General features: G+C 40.4%; 1 protein-coding gene across 1 annotated transcript; it reads right to left on the reverse strand.

Moving 5' to 3' along the window:
• Positions 1–1,210: 1,210 nt before the first annotated feature.
• Positions 1,211–18,036, reverse strand: RBM34 (RNA binding motif protein 34). Its single transcript, XM_061624530.1, has 11 exons — positions 17,850–18,036; positions 14,623–14,794; positions 10,394–10,530; positions 9,403–9,628; positions 8,892–8,951; positions 7,428–7,471; positions 3,855–3,938; positions 3,586–3,649; positions 3,451–3,493; positions 2,925–3,043; positions 1,211–1,544 (listed from the first exon to the last, which is right to left on the reverse strand). Exons 1-11 carry the CDS (start codon positions 18,032–18,034, stop codon positions 1,260–1,262), a joined length of 1,419 nt encoding a protein of 472 aa, XP_061480514.1. The 5' UTR covers positions 18,035–18,036; the 3' UTR covers positions 1,211–1,259.
• Between the last annotated feature and the right edge of the window lie 1,346 nt (positions 18,037–19,382).

Here is a 19,382-nt window from a genome sequence, read left to right on the forward strand (position 1 = left end):
GTTAGTGGTTCCCGAGTTTGGATAATTGGTCAGTTGCCTGCTTTGGATGCGGTCATACTCCCTCTGAAAGAGCAGGTTCGTAGTCTGGGGGTGCTCCTGGTCCATCTTTGTCACTAGAGGCCCAGGTGACCTCAGTGGGTAGGAGTGCCTTTTACCAGCTTCGGCTGGTAAGACAGCTGCGGCTGTTTCTGGACCGGGACAGCCTGACCATTGTTCATATAACCTCCAGACTGGATTACTGTAATGTGCTCTATGTGGAGCTGCCCGTGAGGTTGGTCCAGAAGTTGCAGCTGGTGCAAAATGCGGCAGCAAGACTGCTCACTGGGGCAGGGTATCACCAACATCTCACCCTGCTGCTAAGATAATTGCACTGGCTGCCCATTTGCTACCAGGCCAAGTTCAAGGTTCTAGTTTTGGTATACAAAGCCCTATACAGCTTGGGACCAGGATACCTGAAAGACCATATTATCCCTTATATACCCAGTCAATCACTGCGCTCTGCAGGTGAGAGTCTCCTGCAGATACCATCTTATCAGGAGGTCCATTCCGCACCACATAGGAGACAGACCTTTAGTGTGGCAGCACTTACTCTGTGGAACTCCCTCCACTTAAATATTAAGACAGGCACCATCTGTGTTATATTTTCAGTGCCCATTGAAGACTTTCCTCTTTCAGCAACCCTTTTAAGTTGAGACCTTGTCCCAGTCTGTATCTGTGTTGGAATTGCTTTTTAATATGTCCTTAAACTTTCTTTTTTAAAATGTTTTTAATCTTAAATGATGTTTGGTAGCTTTTTTAAGTAACGTTTTTGAAGATGTTTGTTTTAAAGTTTGTTTTTATGATGTTTTAATGTTTCTAGTGCTTTTGTTTGCCACCTTGGGCTCCTGCTAGGAAGAAGGGCAGAATATAAAATAATAATTATAATAACAAGTCACACTTTGAGTAGCTAGGACAATTAGTAGTAATAAGAGACTTGTAAATGACCCGTGCCTCTAGTTAGTAAACCTTCTTTAAGGAAGTGTTCAAGGAGTTGATTGTTTCTTTCCCTTTTAGATCCCAAATTACTATGCAGTGAGTGAAGATGAACTAAAAAAGTTATTATGGATTACTTACTTTGAATCTTCTTAGTTTATATTCCATCTTTAACATAATGAATTAATCCAACTCAATCTCTAAACTGAGACTGGAGAAAGAACATGTAACCCGCCCAAAGACTACAAAATACCTTTTATTTAAAAATACAATTCAAAATTTGCATTTCACTTGGATTTTCTCAACTTTTTCTTCATTTGGTTTTTTGATTTGCCTTTTTTGTTCTTTTTCATTGAGGCTGCTTTTTCGCCAGCATAAGAGTTACTGGAGCAGCCTTTTGCATTTTTCAGTGAAGAAGCCTTTGTATACTTCAGTCCAACAGGATTTGTAACATTCTTGACTAAACATTTCTGTTGAGCTTTTTCTCTTTCAACACAGCGTTTCACTCTGAGCCTTCTTCCTTTCAGTTCAGAGTTGTTTAGTTTCAGTGAAAGGTGTACAGAATCTGTGGTCTTGATGAAAAATAAGATGTTAAAAATAAAAAGGCAGCACCTAAAATCAGGCATTCATCTAACATTTTAGCCATTCATATTTGATTATTATACCCCTCCTTTTAGGGAAATGTACAAAAATTGAAAAAAACTTCACATAATCAATAAGAATAAAACCACACAAAATACAAAACAGGTCAGCTCAGAAGTTTTCTTTAAGATCATGCCAGCACATCCAGACTAGACATAGAAGTCTATTTGTTCTATATAGCATTATATTTTTAAACAATAAAATTGTAGGTCTACCCAAAATACACAAAGTGAATACCAGAACAAACAGTATACTGTGACATAATTACTAGGTAAGCCATCTAACTGCCTTGGAGCATGAAATGGAAGCAGATTTTGCTGTTCACAAGCACATCAACTCTGAACAAATCCATGCTGCAAATAAGAGGCTACCTATGTTGACTTTGCTCCTTTAATCCTTTTTTCCGGTGAACATTTCACTTAAAAACCAACTATAGATGGCCATATACGTAAGCTTTGGATTGTATTGAAAAATACACACTGCATGCAGGTGGTAAAAGTTAAATGCAGTATGACACCATTTGCCAGCAGCAGGATTTGGTGTCTTGGGCTACAATCCAATACACACTTACCTGGGAGTAAGTCCCATTGAACCCAATGGAACTTATTTCTGAGTAGACATGCGTTGAATTATAGCCCAAGACTGCAATCCTAACCCCATTTATCTGGGAGAAAGCCCCACTGAATTCAACTGGACTTCTTAGTAGAGATGGTTAGGATTGCACAGTTCTTACAAGAGTTACTGTATCTGCTGGGCCACAAATCCATGATTATAGATATTTTAGAGTGGAAGGATGATACCCTCCGTAAAACCCAGTAATCATGTTGTGGGAGATTGCTTGCTTTTAACTGTTTTCAATCCTGCAGTGCAAATCATGTTTTCAGTCCTGCAGTAGTTACTCCATTATGACTGGTGCTTGTCCTGTGCTAGGGATGGGGAACCTGTGATCCTCTAAATGCTATTGGACTCCAGCTCCCAAATGTTCCAACACACACAGTCAGTGGTCATGGATGATGAGTTGTAGTCCAGAAACATTTGGAGGACCACAGTTCCTCAATCCTGCACTATTTATTTTTCCAACCTTGCATTTTTTAACTGTATAGGAAGTGTCATGTCACCATCAACAGTTAGGTGCAGTTTCTATGAATTATTTAGCAGCTGCATCATTGTTACTGCAGTTTTATTACAGTGTTGCTGTCAGCTGAGCATATGACACTGGCGTTGTCACCCTTCAACCACAGCAAGCATTCCATGTCTTAAATATAATGCAATGTCAAATTTCTGTCATCACAGATACTGAATTAACATACCTCAAACAGAACATAACCAAAACCTTTGCCAATGCCCGTGTTCCGATCTCTCACAATTCGTACACTGATTATGCTTCCGCATTCAGAGAAATGGTCTCTTACAGTATCATCGTCAATTTCTGCAAGCAAAAATATTTGGGGGGAAAAGTGTGCTGGTGTTAAAACATAATAGCGTTAGGCATGTGGCCAAAATTCAAAACATTTTCAAGATTGAAATGGAGGACTTTTTACTACCAGCAATGACAACTTCACCTGTGAACTTGTGCAGGAATATATATTTCTTGTTAAGCTGTGACAATACATAATGAGCATCATCTGACTCTTTGTAGCAAAGCAAAGTTATTGACTTGTGTGATTTATGTTAAGTACACATTTAAATACATTATTAATATTTTTTTCTAGGTAAAGTCTAAACCTACGAGTCTGCAAAAGCTACAAAGAGTGTATTTGATAAGTCTTTGAATTTTTTTTCTGCTAGAGAAGTCTACATTCATTTGAAGAGCATAAAATTCCACCTAACACTTACCATAAGGGAGATTTCCCACAAATACCGATCTCTTGTTATCATGCTGTAAAACAAGTGAACAAGAAGAGCTGAATCAACAGCCTGAAGAAACAACTCTGGAAAATAATTTCTTCCTACAGCAGTTTAATTACTTACACATGTGGATTTTGAAGCAAGGTCAACTCTTATGTGGAATCCACTGGTAAATTCTGTCCCATTACTGTTAAAACCATAAGAGGAAAAAGTCATCAGAACAAAACAGCTAATTATCATCACATTTAGTTTGCACTCTGTGTTATTTCAGAAAAAGTCTTTACAATTTAGGATTGATATGCTTTTAATTGTTAAGATTTGTATAATTAAATGCCTATCTTGATAGTTTATAAAATCAAGAATGACTGTTATATTTGTTTTAAAAAAAATACCGTTTTAAAGCTTTATTAGCTGCACATTCCTCCTTGAAAACGACATAAGCATTAATATACTTCATATTAGGATGCACTTTTCGCCTGAAGGAAAAAAAAGCAAGTTTATTGCACATTTAATTGAAAATTACATGCCTACATTTTCTGTGTGGAGAAGGATGATGGTGATCTTGGTGTGGAGGATCTTTTTTTGGCTCCCTTGTCATGGACAGATCACTACCTGGTTGGGTTTAGACTCACTGGGACTCAGAACCTCTGCAAGGGTGGGGGACCGATTAGGATGGTCCGCCCCAGGAGCCTGATGGACCCAGATAGGTTCCTGCGGACTCTTGGGGATTTTCCTGCCACCTTGGCAGACGATCCTGTCGAAGCCCTGGTTGACCTCTGGAATGAGGAAATGGCCAGAGTGGTGGACACGATCGCTCCTGAGCGTCTCCTCTCACGTAGTGGAGCCAAACCTGCCCCTTGGTTCACCAAGGAGCTGGCGGTGATGAAGCAAGTAAGACGGAGACTAGAGCAACGCTGGTGGAAGACTCGGAGCGAGTATGACCGAACACGGGCTAGAGCCTATTTGAAGGCCTACTCCGTGGCAGTACGGACAGCAAAGAAATCTTTTTTCTCTGCTGCCATTGCATCTGCGGGGAGTCGTTCAGCGGAGCTGTTTCGAGTGGTTAGGGGTCTTTTACATTTGGACCACCGAGAGGATAATATACACCATTCAACAACCCGCTGTCAAGAGTTTGCACGACATTTTGCGGGTAAAGTTGCTCAGATTCGCTCCGACTTAGACGCTAGGATTGATACAGTCTCAGGGGATGTAACTTTGGCGCCTGCCTGTCCAATATTGATGGATTCTTTTCAATTTGTGCAGCCTGAGGATGTGGACAGGATCCTTGGAGAGGTGAGAGCCACCACATGTCTGCTGGACCCTTGCCCTTCCTGGCTTATAAAAAAGGCCAGAGAGGGACTGGCTGAGTGGGTGAAAGAAGTGGTCAATGCCTCCTTACAACAAGGCAGAATTCCAAGGTGCCTAAAGGAAGCAGTTGTGAGACCTTTATTGAAAAAACCTTCCCTGGACCCCTTAAACATGGATAACTACCGGCCAGTGTCCAATATTCCATTCTTGGGTAAGGTAATAGAGCGTGTGGTGGCCTCCCAGCTCCAGAGATTCCTGGATGAAACAGAGTATCTAGATCCATTTCAATCTGGTTTCAGGCCTGGGTATGGGACGGAGACGGCTTTGGTCGCCTTGGTGGACGACCTACGCAGAGAACTGGACAGGGGGAGTGTGTCCCTGTTGGTTCTGCTGGACCTCTCAGCGGCTTTTGATACCATCAACCATGGTATCCTCCTGGACCGCCTAGCTGGGATGGGACTTGGGGGCACTGTTTTACAGTGGCTCTTGTCATTCCTGGAGGAGCGAACCCAGAAGGTGGTACTGGGGGACTCCTGTTCGACTCCTTGGCCATTGGCCTGTGGAGTCCCTCAGGGTTCAGTTTTGTCCCCTATGTTATTTAACATCTACATGAAACCGCTGGGAGAGGTTGTTCGGGCGTTTGGAGTTCGGTGCCACCAGTATGCTGATGACACCCAACTCTATTTCTCCTTTCCACCTTCTTCCAAGGAAGCTGTCTTAGTTTTAAACCGGTGTCTGACATCAGTTGTGGACTGGATGAGGATGAACAAATTGAGGCTTAATCCAGACAAGACAGAGGTGCTCCTGGTCAGTCGTAAGGCAGATCAGGGAATAGGGATACAGCCTGTGCTGGATGGGGTTATACTCCCCCTGAAGACACAGGTTTGCAGTTTGGGTGTCCTCCTGGACTCAGCTTTAAATTTGGATTCCCAGGTTTCTGCAGTGGCCAGGAGGGCTTTTGCACATTTGAGATTAGTACGCCAACTGTGCCCGTTCCTTGACCCGTCCGATCTGGCCATGGTGACACATGCCTTAGTCACATCCCGTTTAGATTACTGTAACGCGCTCTACGTGGGGCTGCCTCTGAAGACTGCTCGGAAACTTCAGCTGGTACAGCGTGCTGCAGCCAGAATGCTAACTGGGGCTGATTACAGGGACCATACAACTCCCCTGCTAAAAAAGCTCCACTGGCTGCCAGTTTGTTTCCGGACACAATTCAAAGTGCTGGTGTTGACCTATAAAGCCCTACACAGCTTGGGTCCAGGCTGTTTGTCAGACCGCATCGCCCTCTATGTGCCTGCCCGGGCCCTGAGATCTTCAGGAGAGGCCCTTCTTTCAATACCTTCATCCACACAAGTACAACTGGTGAGGATACGAGATAGGGCCTTCTCGGTGGCTGCCCCTAGGCTTTGGAATTCCCTCCCTAAGGAGATAAGAATGGCCTCTTCCCTGCAGTCCTTTCGTCGACAGGTAAAAACTTTCTTATTTCAGCAAGCCTTTGATTCCGAAGGCGGCTAAGGATAGGCCCCAAAGGAGGTCATATTGCTCTTGATCGTTTATTTTTTAATTATTCTGATTTTATGAGTATAGTTTTTAATATCAGAAACAGTTTAATGCTATCTTAAATTAGAGCTCATTTTTTAATTATATCTGTCTATATTTATTTACTTATGTATTATATGCTTTTAACTTTGGTAGGTTTTAATTGTATCTGTTTTTTATCTGGAAGCCGCCGTGAGTTCCAATTTGGAAAAACAGCGGGGTATAAATAAACTTAATAATAATAATAAAACATTTGTAAGCTAAATATAAGACTGGCCCTTAAAAGGCTTTAGAACAGGTGTGGGGAGACTGTGGCCCTTCAGTTGTTGGTGAACCGAAACTCCCACCCTCCCTGAACATTTGCCATGCTGGCTAGGGCTGATAGGAGTTGGAGTCCACAACTTGTGGGCCACAAGTTCTCCACCCGCTTTAGAATGAACAGCAGAAAACTCAACGTGTTTACTTAAGACAAAAATTCTTCTTAATTCAAAGAGACTTAGCATCCTTCCTGAGGAACTTCTGAATGGTATGCTGTGATAGTATCAGTCTCTTCTGATATTTCTCCATCAGAAATTCCACTCGAGCCCAAATGTTAGGCAATATTGCTGGGCTGAGGGAGACAGAATCTTCCTCTGACCCACTGGGAAGTATCCTCAGGAGTCCTAAGAAACATCATTTTGCCTGAAAAACTGTGCTTCCATCAGCTCTGTGTAATAGATGTTCAATCAATTGACCATATTACAGGATTGCATAGAAAACAGTTTCTACTTTTTCCAGGTGAGGAGTTGGAGGTACTTCATTGTGCTTGCAAGCCTATAGTGTAAAGCCATTCTCACTGCTCTACTATTTATACTGAGCTCTAGAACAGGACTATGAATGGCAGATTCCTTTCCCACTTAATTCCAGAACAGTTGAAAGGATACCTGATTGTTAGCAAACTGTAATGCTATATAGGTAGTTATAGGAGGATTTCTTTCCTTATGCATTATTACTGAATATATTTATTTTGGAAATAACAATTACCAAAATTTAACAGCAAGAAAGAAAAAAAGTTTAAAGTATTAAATTAAAATGTGTTCCCCTCCTAAAAATGAAACACAAGTTGCATAACCTACTTTATGGCTGCCATTTTTTTGGACAGAGTATCCTCAGCTGGAATCTTAAAGGGAGGGAAAAAACGAGTGCATTAGTTGGTAGGTCCTATTCAGTTATTATATCACATTATGAATTCAACACCACACTAGATCCCTCCTTCCTGATCTCTAGTGGGAGGGGAGAGAGATTTCTCAGGTCACATTGCTGCACCTCCTGGCAGCTCCAAAGCCCAGCACGATATGAGAGAGCATGGATTGAGAACTTGGAAGAAGTATGGTAACTAGAAAATATGCCTTGGCTAAACCAAGCCAAAATTGGTGAACTCTGGGTAAGATGCTTTCCTACTCCTATCATTTCCCTTCCCTTTTTTTTGCTTCTCCACCTTTCCTTTTGCTTGTCTCAAAACTGCAGCACCATCTCTGTTGCCTGTTGTGGCCCTTTAAGACTGGAACAAACAGTGGTTAGGAAATGAGTACACAAAAGGGAGTGGAAAGGCCAGATAAATTTTGTTACCGCTTCCACTGGCAATTGTTACTCATTTTAGACTAATAGGGCTAATAGTGTCCTAAATTATACTCATGTAGGCCAAATTTACATAACCAGACTAGAGTAACAAGTGTACGGAGGAACTGAGTTGAGACATTATGGAATTGCGTTAACCTCTTGTCCAGGATGCAATTCTGTTATGTAGATTTAGCATGCAACTGCCAAATGAACTTTACAGAGACAAAACCGTATATTGAATTGTCTTGCATATTAAATTCAACACTAATAGATATAAGCCTTTGGCTTAGGGTAACAAATCTCAGTGCAAATGATAAACATTTCTACATCATTTGAGATTGCCTATGTATTACAGAGAACATTTTTCTATGTTAAGAACAACAAATAGTTGGATTTTTTTTATTAACTCCTGTCATGATGTGCAGTGAACAAACAGTTCTGTCTATTGCAGCCAGCCAGATGCGCTAAGTACTTATGGCAGTTTCTATTCACCTAAGTTCAATTTTCCGCTCATTTGAGACATCCTCTTTTTAATTTAGCAGATAAGTTGAACTATTATCATCCAGCTTTACACCAAAGCCTGCACTTGTTTATATTTCATTAAGGCTCAACTCTAAATATATTAATTAGGAAACAAAACCAAATGAACTCAGCAGAACTTGGCTCCAAGTAAACAAATCATTTTATTGCAAAACCACCACAAAGCAATGAATGTTGATGAATGAATGTCTATTAGCATATTTTAATATTTCCCCTAATTTAAAACTAGCATCTTTTCCACCATGAGAAATTGCCAGTCCCAAGATGGCGTGTCCACCAACCCTTGTGCTGCAGAAACATAACAGACCCTGGGTAAAGGCTGAAGGAGCCACTTTCCCACATGCAGTTCAATTTTGCTCCTGTCAAGAGACTGGAGGCTCCCTCCCAATGAAGATGCACGCAGCTAATATTATAAAAATTAACAACCAAACAAAACATACCAAAGAGCGGAAACGAACCGATTCAATTTGTCCATATTCCTTGAAAAACATCTTCAGCATCTAAATTCAGACAGACATTTGGTTTAATTTGTCAATGCAAACTTGAGCAACAGTGAATAAGCAGCAAGAATTCCAAACATACAGAGTGAGTGGAACTCCACTGTCCCCACCCAACTTTATTTGGTTTATGGTATTAAGAATAGAAAAAACAAGGTCTTGCAGTATTTTGGGGGGAAATGTACTAGCAGAAAAAATACAAAAGATAAACATGTAACTGGAAAACCTGGTTTCTCTAAAGCTGAATTTTATGTATTCTGGAATTAGGATAAAGAGGCAGAGAAAAATATGGCAATAAGACATAACAGGATAAAAAATGAGAGCATGGAGGTACCATGCATGACCACTTAAGCTCTGACATAAATACCTCCTATGAAGTCTGCTTGAGACCACAACCATATACATTATACACCAAATATTACACAGAGAGTGCAGTATGCCCAAATTTACTCACCTGTGCCGTACAACTAACAGGTAAATTCCCTACAAAGAGAGTCCTCTTATTCTTGAGCATTTCCTCAGCCAGGTTAACTTGTGTTTTCTTTCGTTTTAGTCCAGCGTCTTCATCTGAAGTTGAAAGCTTTTTGGTAACCAATTTGGAATGTCTATTTTTCAGCTTTTGCTTAATTTCTTGTTCTTCTTTCTTCTCCTCTTCATCTGCTTCATCCAAAACACATTCCCTTGATAAACAATGAAAAATTATGACCATGTTGTTAGCATGTATTTTTAAAAGCCACCAAAAATTCTATATAATAAGCCACTGTGTGAGAAAAAATCCATTGCTAGAGAGACTGAAAACAACTATGTTAAAAGCATGTGGTTACTGCCATTTAAGCTACATGCAGTTAACAAATTGTTGAAAAAAAACTGAACTAAAGTAAGGCTGCATTCTCATACACTTACCAGGGAGTAAGTTCCACTGAAACGAATGGGACTTGCTTCTGAGCAGACACGCATATGACTTGCACTCTAAAATTATGCTGTAATTCTATACATACCAGAGAGTAAGCCCAATTGAACTTAGTTGGGTTTACTTCGGAATAGACAGGCATGGTTTTGTTCTGTTAACATTACTGGCCTTCAGATTGTTCTAATCTAAGAGTGCATTTACTTTTACAATAGTTCTATTCTGTAAAATGTACACTGCTAACAGAAAAGGACAGGTATGTTATGTGCCTTTATTCATTCTGTATTTCTGAAATCTGCCTCATCTCTAGGACCCAGAGAAGATAACCAACCAATAAAGCTGGCAAGCAAGATAAATTTGGAATATATTAAGGGCTCCATACTAACGCAAACAGTTTAGACTGCAATACCTACCTGGAAGTAAGCATTATTGAATTCAATAAGACTTACTTTTGAGTCTTTAAGTTAGATAGTGGGGGGAGATGGTTATCATTAAAAGGCAATTCTGAGCTTAGTAAGTTTTAAAATGCTTCATTTACCTGCTTGCTACTTTTTCCTCTGCTAGAGAGAGATCCTTTTTAGCTTTCTTTGTTTTTTTCAAAGGCTCTCCTTTAGTAGATAGGTTCTGAACTTCGGTGGCAATTGCCTCTTCCGTATGCTTCCGTTTCTTATTTTCCTTTTAGAGAAGTGGTTTTTTAAAAGTTTGTTAGAATGTGGTCAAATGAGAAAAAAATACAATGCCACCAGACAGTGATAAAATATGTACATTGGGGACATCTAGACCCCTTTGTTCATGTATTATTTATTTGACTGCTTGTTCCCTGACAGCTCACTTGTTACCTAAAAAATATAGTTTTTATGTGAAAAAATTACCCTTAAACAACTTCACACATGTGCTCTCAGATATATTTTCTTCTGGCTCTCATTGTTTTGAGAGGAAGCATATAAGTTTTGTTAACAGGTTGTAGATTTTGGAATCGGAGATAAATAGTGAAGACGATGTTCAAACACAAGGCTTTGTTTTGTTATACTGAAAAGTATTTTTAAACAGTGTTTTTAATAAAGGTGCAGATGACATTAAACAGATTTTGAAAGATTTAAAAGGCTTAGTGTCTGTCTCTTAAAGTTTCTTACTCCACATGAGCTAAGGGCACAATGTATGTGTTTAATCAGAGTAGCTTCTACACGGCCTATTTCCACACTGCAGAAGTCCCATCAATTACATGGGTGTGCAGTGTAGTTTCTATTTGCATACATGAACAGTGCAGCATTGGACCAGCCCTAGTGGAAACAAGCCTCTTGCTACACTGGTAAAGTATGAATCAGGCCTCCATCAGAACTGAAAAACAGATTTGTTTTTTTAAAAAAGAAAATTCAAGGTTGTATTTATCAATAATCATACAATTCTACAGACTATCAGTAGAGAAAACATTTTCATGAAGTATGTTGAAATAAAGAAATGAGCACCTGGACAAAATTCTGCTTTCACAAGCTGGGTGGCTTAAATTGTTAAATGAAGCATCACTTGAGATTGTTGAAGGCTCTGTATATACTGCTTGTTGGTGGCAAATGCTGTGTTGATGCTTCTCTGACAAAAAAAGTCTAAGCACTGCTAATGACAGTTGACAAACACAGTATATTGAAACACCTTTGGGTTTCATAAGCTTTCAATGAAGGAGCAATTGTTAAAAGATTTTATGGCTCTCAAGACTTATCAGGATGGCACAGCTGCTGTATTTGAGAATCTTTTTTTTTTAACAACAGCTGCCTGGTCCTTGGCCTGCACCACCACAAAGGATGTATATTTTACTCACAGATCAACAGTTTTAAACAAAAACCTGGTGTGAAAAATAAGAGTGCTATTACCATCCTTATGTTAACAAAATTATCATTTTCAATTTCTGTAACATGAATGCAAACAGTCTTCAGTTTGGTTAAGCCAATGAAATATTATGGAACTGTTAATGCTGTCAGTTACTCAGCAAACTTTATACCTTACATGAGGTTATAAACGGAGTAGAAAATGTATCATCTTCCACTGAATTCTGCAGGGTCAGGACTTGAAATATGTGAGTAGCACAGAGGTTTGTGTTTTTGGTTTGGATTTTTGCATTTTAAAAGGCATATACGGGTGTCTACTACTTTCTGTGTATTGATATAGGGTTGTGTTCAATGTAGCCTCTTGTTCCATCAGCACAAGGAGTTCTCCTTGTGCAATGGAACATGCTCCCTCTCCCCGGTGCGTCCCTTAAATCTGTTCTGGGTTTCTTCCCCCCAACCCTCTGGAGCAGATATGAGTATGGCACAGGGTGCATGGGTGGGGGGATGAGGGAATTCTCATCGTGCAAGCAGAAGTCATTCCGTTCACACAATTATTTAGTTGCCTACTACCCATAGTCAGCTACATTACTGAAGCAGATTTACATAAAATTCATTGTCTGCAACTTGAATGCAAACAATAATCTCACTTGCAGCACTTCTCAATTTTTATCTTAAATCAGGCCAGTACAACTTGCAGAATGCAGCTCACTAGCAACATGCCCACCAAAGTCGTAATAAACTTCCTACCACTGCTGCCTGCCTAGGATTGCAAAGACACCAGAGGAGGTAGGTCACTTACCTGGCAAGCCAGAGTACAAAGCTTGGCTTTGGGGATTATTACCAAATATGTTATTGCCCTGGGCTCCTATTGGGATGGGTGGGATATAAGTCAAATAATAAATAAATAATTTGTGCAGGCCTGTTTTAAGCACAATAAGAAATATTATAACTATTAGGCTGATAATATGATGAATATAACCACAGATACTCAACTCATTAGGAAGCTACCTAGGAATCTCTACTTTTTTTCTCAATACTGCAGATATACTTTGTTGTTGCTGTTATGTGCCTTCAAGTCGATTACGACTTATGGCGACCCTATGAATCAGCGACCTCCAAAAGCATCTGTCATGAACCACCCTGTTCAGATCTTGTACGTTCAGGTCTGTGGTTTCCTTTATGGAATCAATCCATCTCTTGTTTGGCCTTCCTCATTTTCTACTCCCTTCTGTTTTCCCCAGCATTATTATCTTTTCTAGTGAATCATGTCTTCTCATGATGTGTCCAAAGTATGATAACCTCAGTTTCATCATTTTAGCTTCTAGTGACAATTCTGGTTTAATTTGTTCTAACACCCAATTATCGGTCTTTTTCGCAGTCCATGGTATGCGCAATGCTCTCCTCCAGCACCACATTTCAAATGAGTTGGTTTTTCTCTTATCCGCCTTTTTCACTGTCCAACTTTCACATCCGTACATAGAGATCGGGAATACCATGGCCTGAATGATCCTGACTTTGGTGTTTAGTGATACAACTTTGCATTTGAGGACCTTTTCTAGTTCTCTCATAGCTGCCCTCTCCAATCCTAGCCTTCTTCTGATTTCTTGACTATTGTCTCCATTTTGGTTAATGACTGCTGAGGTATTGATAATCCTTGACAAGTTCAAAGTCCTCGTTGTCAACTGTAAAGTTACATAAATCTTCTGTTGTCATTACTTTAGTCTCCTTGACGTTCAGCTGTAGTCCTGCTTTTGTGCTTTCCTCTTTAACTTTCATCAGCATTCGTTTCAAATCATTACTGGTTTCTGCTAAGAGTATGGGATATACTAGGGCCACTTAAAACATAGTAAAAACAATGAAGACCTTGTGGCACCCTAAAGACTAACACATTTTACTGTTGTATTAGTATATGGACTGGAAAATCATTCATGTACATATTTTGTAAAGATTTTTCTGTAACAGTTGGAAGAAAGAATTATACAAAATTATTGTATATGAGGGAGAAGTTACATGAATTAACTTGTGTAACAGATCTGTCCAAGAACTTCATATCTCAAAGGGTTTTTATTTAGGCATTCTTACAAACACAAATACACTGCTTGTGAATATAAATTAAAAAAATTACTGTGACATAAGCTTTGGTGAAATAGAGCCCAATATAAAGCTGCCTTATATAGAGTCAGACCATGGGTGCATCTAGCTCTGTATTGCCTACACTGACTAGCAGCAGGTCTACACGGCTTCAGGCAGACATCTTTCCCAGACCTATCTGGAGATGCCAGACATTGAATCTGGCATGTTCTGCATGCAAAGCATGCGCTCTACTACTAAGCTATGGCTCTCCCCTACACACATTATCCATTTCTACACTAAGGCGGCTAGCTTTTCAACATGAGAGCTCTGGTATCTTTTGTAACCATAGAAATGATAACGTTCTGAGAGATTTCAGACCCCTGCAGAACCATAAAATGACAAGTGGTATGTGCTAAAATTACTCCATCACAGCTATGAAAAGACTTAGGGGGCCTAGGCGGAAAGATTGTCTCTACTCTGGCACTCACTGCTATGCCATTTACTCAATGCATAGAGAGGATAGTAAGACCATGTCTGCTGGCCCTAGCTCTGATGTTATGTGGCCTATCAACCCCACTCTGTACATCCACACATTGGCTGATTGGCTCCAATGAGCAGGAAAGGACAAGGAAGGATGGTAGAAGACTCTTCTTACTGGCCAACACACTCCTTTTTCATGCCAACTGGCTCATAGGATGCTGGAGACATAGGGACCCTGTTGGGACCCTACTCCCAAAAAAGTAAAGGGTCTAAGTCCCCCTGAGACTCTGGACCGCTACACCCCTGGGCAAATCTTACTACAAGACTCCACTTGCTCAGTAGTGGGAACTGAACTCACATTCTTGGAATGATTCAGGAAAAGAAACATACTTACTCTTGGCACAGCAACATATAATGGCTGTATTGCAGCCTCAGGAGCACTGAAGAGTCGTACCAGGGGACTTGCACCACATGCTGTGGGTTGATTTTGAAATAGGCTGTTGGCCACTTGCCCCACAATATAATCTTCATTTGATACAGCAACATCCTCTTTTCCACATGCTTTGCTATTAAAAAGATAAAGTTTGTCATCAGTTTTCATTTAGTACTGCTAGTGATTTTATATAAAACATATACTCCAGGTAAGATACATTTTATACTAAAGGTTTTGAAATGCAACAGACTTAAGTGACTTCTTGTAGAATCACTAAAGATTTTAAGGAGTTATTGAAATGCTTATTTCTTAACAGACATCAAAATTATGAGACATTTTAAAAAGAGCAAATATGAAAACGCAAACTGACTTTCAGTCAACTAAAAACTCCGGCTTCTGCTAAAGTTGCATAAATGTAAAGCTGTAACGTTGATTAACTTTTATTTAAAACTGCTGTGTAGTATCATGTCCATTCAGACGTTAAGAACACTTTAATGCTATTTCATTTTAAATTTGGGCCTTGGTTATTACATTCATTATCAATTCATCAACCTCATAATTGAAATGCAACATCTTTGGAAAACAAGCCAGGAGTAGATGATAAGAAAGGGAAAATATGGCAAATTACCTTCAAGGTGTCAGTTCTCAGTATAACATCAAAATTTGTGTACTTGGTGGGTGGGTATTTTAAACTTCTTGCACTTACTCCATAGCATGACCTTCAAAGTACAGCTTCCCAGGGTTGCTTCATATAAACTGCCTGTGTTCACATGTGTCACAGTTTAGTGCAACATGAAAACATAGGAATGAGCTGCACCAAGCTTTAGGCTCACATGCTCCCACCTTCTCCTGGCCAGATGGAGGAGTTAAGAACCTTCCACTTTTGATTAACCACTGCTTGTTGTCTTATCCAGTGGTTAATCTTAACTATGGTTAGTTTAAACAAGCCAGCTTCAGTAACTATGCTTTGAAGTTGGTTGGTTTGAAACTAACCACAGTCAGGTTTAATCATAGTTTATTGGTCCAGATGACATGACAAACCATGGTTAAGCAAAAGCGAACATTTTTAAACTTCTTCTCCTGGCCATACCAGAGGAGGGGGGACTGGAGTGCACAAGGCCAGGGCTCACTGAAAATCATTTCTATTCATTCTAAACTATGCCAGTGAGACCTGTTTTTCCTACGAAGATAATGGGCTTGTTCGGACATAATCATGGTTTCATATCCTGATTAGTAAACAGAGATTAAACCAACCCATAATATCCATGCTAACAAACAAGCAAACTGTGCATATCATCATCATCATTATTTATAAGTATTGTTTTCCTCACAAAAGTGACTCAAAGTAACTTACAACAACACTTAAACAAATGGTAACAAACAGTCAATAAACCTAAAACACATCTGTACAAATAAAAAACAGGTCTTGCATAACCTGCCACATTAAAGGTGGCCACCAATACCTGAAGCCCTTCAAATTAAGGGCCAAAAGTGCAGGTAAAAGGAAGGTTTTTGCCTGGCGCCTAAAAATAGACAATGTTGGCATAAGGCGTGGCTCCCTGGAGAGAGCATTCCACAAGTGGGGGGCCACCACTGAGAAGGCCCGTTCTCATGGCAACACCCTCTGTACCTTTCTCAGCTGGGGGGAACATGGAGGAGGGCCACAGATTAAGAATGCAGGGTCTGGGTGGGTTCAAGTTTTTTGAAGAATTATTGCAGCATGAGTGTTTAATTTGCTGTAAATATGCAGATTTGGAAGTCTCTGCATGCACCTGCTTCCTCTTTTGGCAAAATAAGCGCATTGCTCTTCACAAGCAATAGCCTACAATATTTCCTACTTTGCCCTTCAATCTTACAAGACAATTTCCACAGCAGTTTCCAATTAAAGCAAAATACAGTTCAAAAAGCATAACTTTAATGGAGATTATTACTATGTAGGTGGAGAAAAACAAACAGGAGGCAGCACCTCTGATTACATTTATGAGAAGAAGCAATTATTCTGTCTTTCCAAAAATATTGCAAGCGGTTTGTCTTATTATTTTTTATAACAAAACCATAGAAAGTTATTTTGTTGTGTGATGTGACAAATATTAAGTTTACCAGGCTTAGTACACTAAGAAAGATTCATGTACCATCATAGTTGATCTGCAGTAAATGTTATTAGGAAAATGTTTGCCATTTTCCCAAGCATGTCATGCTACAAAGGGGCATAAATCTTAGTGTACCGAGCCCACTCCTCTTGAACTTAATCTTCAGCACATCACACACCAAAATAACTTCTTATAGTTTTGTTATTAAAAAATTAGTAAGATACCACTTGCAATATTTGCCATACATACCCAGGTTAGTGTGTAGCTTACAGAGGCAGAAATGAAATAACCTACTTCCACAATTTAAATATCCAGCTTCAAATAGTGCAAAGCTGTGAAACTTGCACAATGGATTGTGCTCAGGTCCTGCTTTTGGGTTTTCCACAGGCATCTAATTGACCACTGTGAGATGGTCAACTCGATGAGCCATTGGCTTGGTCAGCAAGCTTTTATATTCTTAAGGGCCATAGAATATTTAAGTATTGGAAGCAATTAGATTAAGGAGTAGGCTAACCACACACACACCAGAGGAAGGGAAGATAGCAATTTTAAAACACTCCTGTTGTTTGTGGGTTTTAGTCCTGGCTTGTTTCTGTTAAGAACTTCTGGGACCAGCGACTGTACATATACACGGCTGCTCCCACAATCGAGTCCAAAGCTAGGATATAGGCTGGGGTCCTGAATCATTTTTATAGTCTCAAGTTAGGAAAGTTCATTCGATAATAAATACGTTTAACTTGAACTTGCACGTAGGCCCAGAATATATTTTTCAATGCCAACGCTCAGCCACAAGATGCGAGGAGTAATCACGTAAAAGCGAGCAACGCTGAGCATTTGCAGAGCGCCTTTCCCTCCAAAGCAAAGGCCGTGATGGCTAAAAGGCAGACTTGAGCCCCGACACCTATCGTTTTAGAAGCTACGCGTGCGCAGCAGTATAGTGTGCAAGAGTGTAGTTGGTTGGCCGGCAGGCACCGGGACGAGAGAACAGAATGGACCACAACGAGCACCCCAGACTGCAAAACGTTAGCTCCTGGCATCAGAGGAAAAGGTAACCATGAGAAAAGGGGAAGAAGGAATAACGTCAACCGCGTTCCTCACCTTGTGCCTGGGCGGACCTTGACCACCTTGGACGGCTTCATCTCCGGCTTGAAAATGCTTCCCCAATTGCCGCGGCCGCTGCAGAAGCCACTTCCGCCTCCCCAGCCAAGCATGAATGGGGACTTGACGCTCAGACATAAACTTCCGGTTCTTTTAGCTGCGGGCGGAAGCGGGAAATGCTCCATAGAACGTAGATGCCGATCATCCTCTCAGCCTTTCCCAGCCTGATGCCTTCTAGATGCTTTTGACTACAACTCCCGTCAGCCCCCGCCAACAGGGCCGTGCTGACTGACGGGACCTGTAGTCCAAAACGTCTGGAGGGCACCAGGTTGGGAAAGGCTGCCCTAGACCGGTCTTTCCCCCGCCTTGTGTCCTCCAGGTCTTTTGGACTTCCATCATCCCCAGCCAGTTTGGGATGATGGGAGGTGTAGTACAAAATATCTGGATGGTATCAGGTTGGGGAAGAGAGTCGTAGACTCTTGTAGGAGCACAAGAGGCACATCATTCTGTTCTCAGTGGCTTCCTATGAGAAGTCCACAAGAGACATGTGCAGTTGTGCTCTTCGCACTTGCAGTTCCCAACAACTAAGCCCACATGTATGTAATAGAACTATTTTTTTTAAAAAAGATATTTTTGTAATATATTTTGAAGTCTGTTTTTATAATGTTTTATAATGTTTTAGTGTTTTTGTTTGCCACCCTGGGCTCCTGCTGGGAGGAAGGGCAGAATATAAATCTAATAAATAAAATAAGATAAAAACATGTTATCTCCCTGCCTACCTCTGCCTTCATTTACCTCCTTCCTCTGTTGTTTCTGTGTGTAATTATAGTATGCTGCTTGGCATAGACTGGATCTTTCAAAACACCATGTACATAGATGATGCTAAATAAATAAATGATAACATGGGAAGCTGTGTTATATTGAGTCAGACCATTAGTCCATCTAGCTCAGTCTTGCCTATACTTTACTGGGAGTGGTTCCTCACAGCTTTCTGATAGATGTGTTTCTCAGCTCTACCTGTGGATGCCAGGGACTGAATCTGAGACTTTCTTCATGTGCTGTACTACTGAGTTGAAATGAATACTGAACATAAGAACACTGACTTATGCCACATCAGACTATTTGTCCATCAAGAAACCAACTGAGAAATCCAAGACACCAGCATGTCCTCCCAGACATAAGAGGTAGACGCTCTTTTCTAATTTATTTCATTTAACAAAATATACGTACCTCTTTCAAGAATAAAAGACCACTTAAGCTGTTTACAATGTCAGGTTTTGTGTGTGTGTATTGTGTGTGGGGAAGCAGTATGTCTGAGCTTTTAAATATTAAGATTGCAAACCCTGGCATCTCCAGGAACAGATGGGAAAGACTCATGCCTGAAGCCCTGGAGAGGCAATACTGAGCTACGGGACGTTAGAGAATGGACTGAGGGGCCTCAAGTCATACTTAGTCCCAGATCTTCTTCTCCGTTATTATTTGTATGCTGCAAAATGCAGGACCAGTAAGACTCCAGCCACTTGCCATCTTAAT

This window comes from Rhineura floridana, chromosome 4 (assembly GCF_030035675.1).
Source record: "Rhineura floridana isolate rRhiFlo1 chromosome 4, rRhiFlo1.hap2, whole genome shotgun sequence".
In the NCBI taxonomy this organism is placed as follows: Eukaryota; Metazoa; Chordata; class Lepidosauria; order Squamata; family Rhineuridae; genus Rhineura; species Rhineura floridana.